This window comes from Pseudocercospora fijiensis (genome assembly GCF_000340215.1).
Source record: "Pseudocercospora fijiensis CIRAD86 unplaced genomic scaffold MYCFIscaffold_6, whole genome shotgun sequence".
In the NCBI taxonomy this organism is placed as follows: domain Eukaryota; kingdom Fungi; phylum Ascomycota; class Dothideomycetes; order Mycosphaerellales; family Mycosphaerellaceae; genus Pseudocercospora; species Pseudocercospora fijiensis.
Genome location: NW_006921537.1, coordinates 4,372,544 through 4,374,389, shown reverse-complemented (window position 1 = coordinate 4,374,389; position 1,846 = coordinate 4,372,544). Strand labels below are relative to the sequence as shown.

Here is a 1,846-nt window from a genome sequence, read left to right as displayed (position 1 = left end):
TGGTTACTCTAGGTCTAATATTATTAGACAATATCCCTAGATAATTACTAAAGTATAATTATTATATTAAAATATACTTAAAAATTTAGAGAACTTTAGAAGAAGCACTATATAGTAAGTAAAGATACTATGTAGATAGATTTTAGCTAGAAAGTAGGTTGTAATTTAGAGAATACTAAGAATTATTATTTTTAGAGAGGGCGCTTTGCGCTTTGCGATGCTCTAAAAAGCTTGTATAAGGGTTTCCGTTCTAACAATAGCAGCTTCACAGGCCGAGTGACAATGCCTTGTTGTTCGCCGGTCGTTGTCGCTGGCCTACCTTACCCGAAACGCAGTGGAGTCTGGCCGAAGTTGACACGACTGCCACAAGACCGCCGGGCCGGCTGGTTCTAGTAATATCGTTATGGATATGCCGCCGCGACTAAAATGTACCACGATACGGGATTCTCCCACCACAAGTACAAGAGGAGCTTGGATCGCAGCAGAGGAACGGAGATTGAAGGAGGGAACACACACAATTCAAGCAAATTCGCAATAAATGATGGCCAAACACGTTGTCTTTGACATCGTCGGAACTCTAGTCTGCTTCGACGCTTTCCACAGACGCATCGACGAGGTCATCGGCTCGAAACTCTGCGAACATGGACTGAATGGAACATCTTTTGGCCACTCTTGGATGACGCATGCCGAGCTAGACTTCACATTTCTGTCAATCAGTGGCAGACACAAGTCCTACAAAGATGTCATGGAAGCTGTATTTTATCGCACGCTCTGGTTGTCTGGCGTCAAAGATCCAGAGACGCTTTGCACAGACGAGGAACGAGAAAAGTGCCAGGAAGGATACTCTTTACTGGAACTTCGAGAAGGCGCCAAAGAATGTATCGAGCTTTTGAGGGGCCATGGCTTCGATGTCTGGTGCTTGACCACTGCAGACATCAATCGAGTGCAGGGCTACTTCAACCGTGGGGGTGTGGAGATGCCAGCTGAGAGATTCGTGAGCTGTGACACGCAAGGCGTTGCGAAGCCGGCTCTCGCTGCTTATCGACCGGTGTTCAAGAAGTTTGGCAAGGAGGATCAAAAGTGGTTCGCAGCAGCTCACATGTGGGATGTATCCGCAGCAGCATTGGTAGGCTTCAAGGGTGCTTACTGTTCGGCTTATGAGAAATACGATTGTTCAGAGGTGTTTGGGACTATGGATGTCATGGCCGACACCTTGCCAAGTATGGCGAAGAAGATCATCGAGATGTCTTCCTAACAATGGAGTCGTTCAGTAGATTTGCAATTTCTCTTACCCTCCGGAGAGCCATACAGAGAACAACAAGGCCTCTGCTTCATCAATGAAGGACCGCTTTCGCGTAGAGTTTCGAGTCAGCAAGAGCCTTGAATGCAGGAACGACGCGGAGAAAGGGGATTGGGGCTTTGGCACGCGGAGGTGTCGGTTGTGTGCGATTCTCACATGTTCACCAGCTACGACCAAAGCACATTGAGCCTCCTCCATCCCTTCTGCTTTGGGATTCTTTCTTCCGGATGGGCCAGTGCTACATCAATGAATCCAAGAATCGGTATCTCGTGCAATGGAACGAAAAAACAATACCGACGTCACGAGACCAGACTTACGAGCGCAGTCATCTGAATGTGTCTCTGACGAAGTCCTTGCCGCACGTGCTGGACTTCCTTAAAGTGGCCGAGCATACTCGGTGCCTTCTTATCCGCATTAATAGACTGCGGTCTAGCTTCAGTATCGATTTCCATTATCTCGTCCTTTTCAAAGCCGTGAAAGGCCTGTGGTGTCGGTGCTCGTTCCATCTCAGCAGATTGCGCTATGATGGATAGCAGTGTCGCGTGA

General features: G+C 47.8%; 1 protein-coding gene across 1 annotated transcript; it reads left to right on the top strand.

The window, feature by feature from the left end:
- Positions 1-448: 448 nt before the first annotated feature.
- MYCFIDRAFT_211860 (uncharacterized protein) lies at positions 449-1,280 on the top strand. The gene has a single exon (XM_007930480.1). It carries the CDS (start codon positions 539-541, stop codon positions 1,253-1,255), a length of 717 nt encoding a protein of 238 aa, XP_007928671.1. The 5' UTR covers positions 449-538; the 3' UTR covers positions 1,256-1,280.
- The last annotated feature ends 566 nt before the right edge of the window (positions 1,281-1,846 follow it).

Coding starts and splice junctions, on each gene's coding strand:
- MYCFIDRAFT_211860 (XM_007930480.1), top strand. CDS start 539: ATGATGGCCAAACACGTTGTCTTTGACATCGTCGGAACTCTAGTCTGC.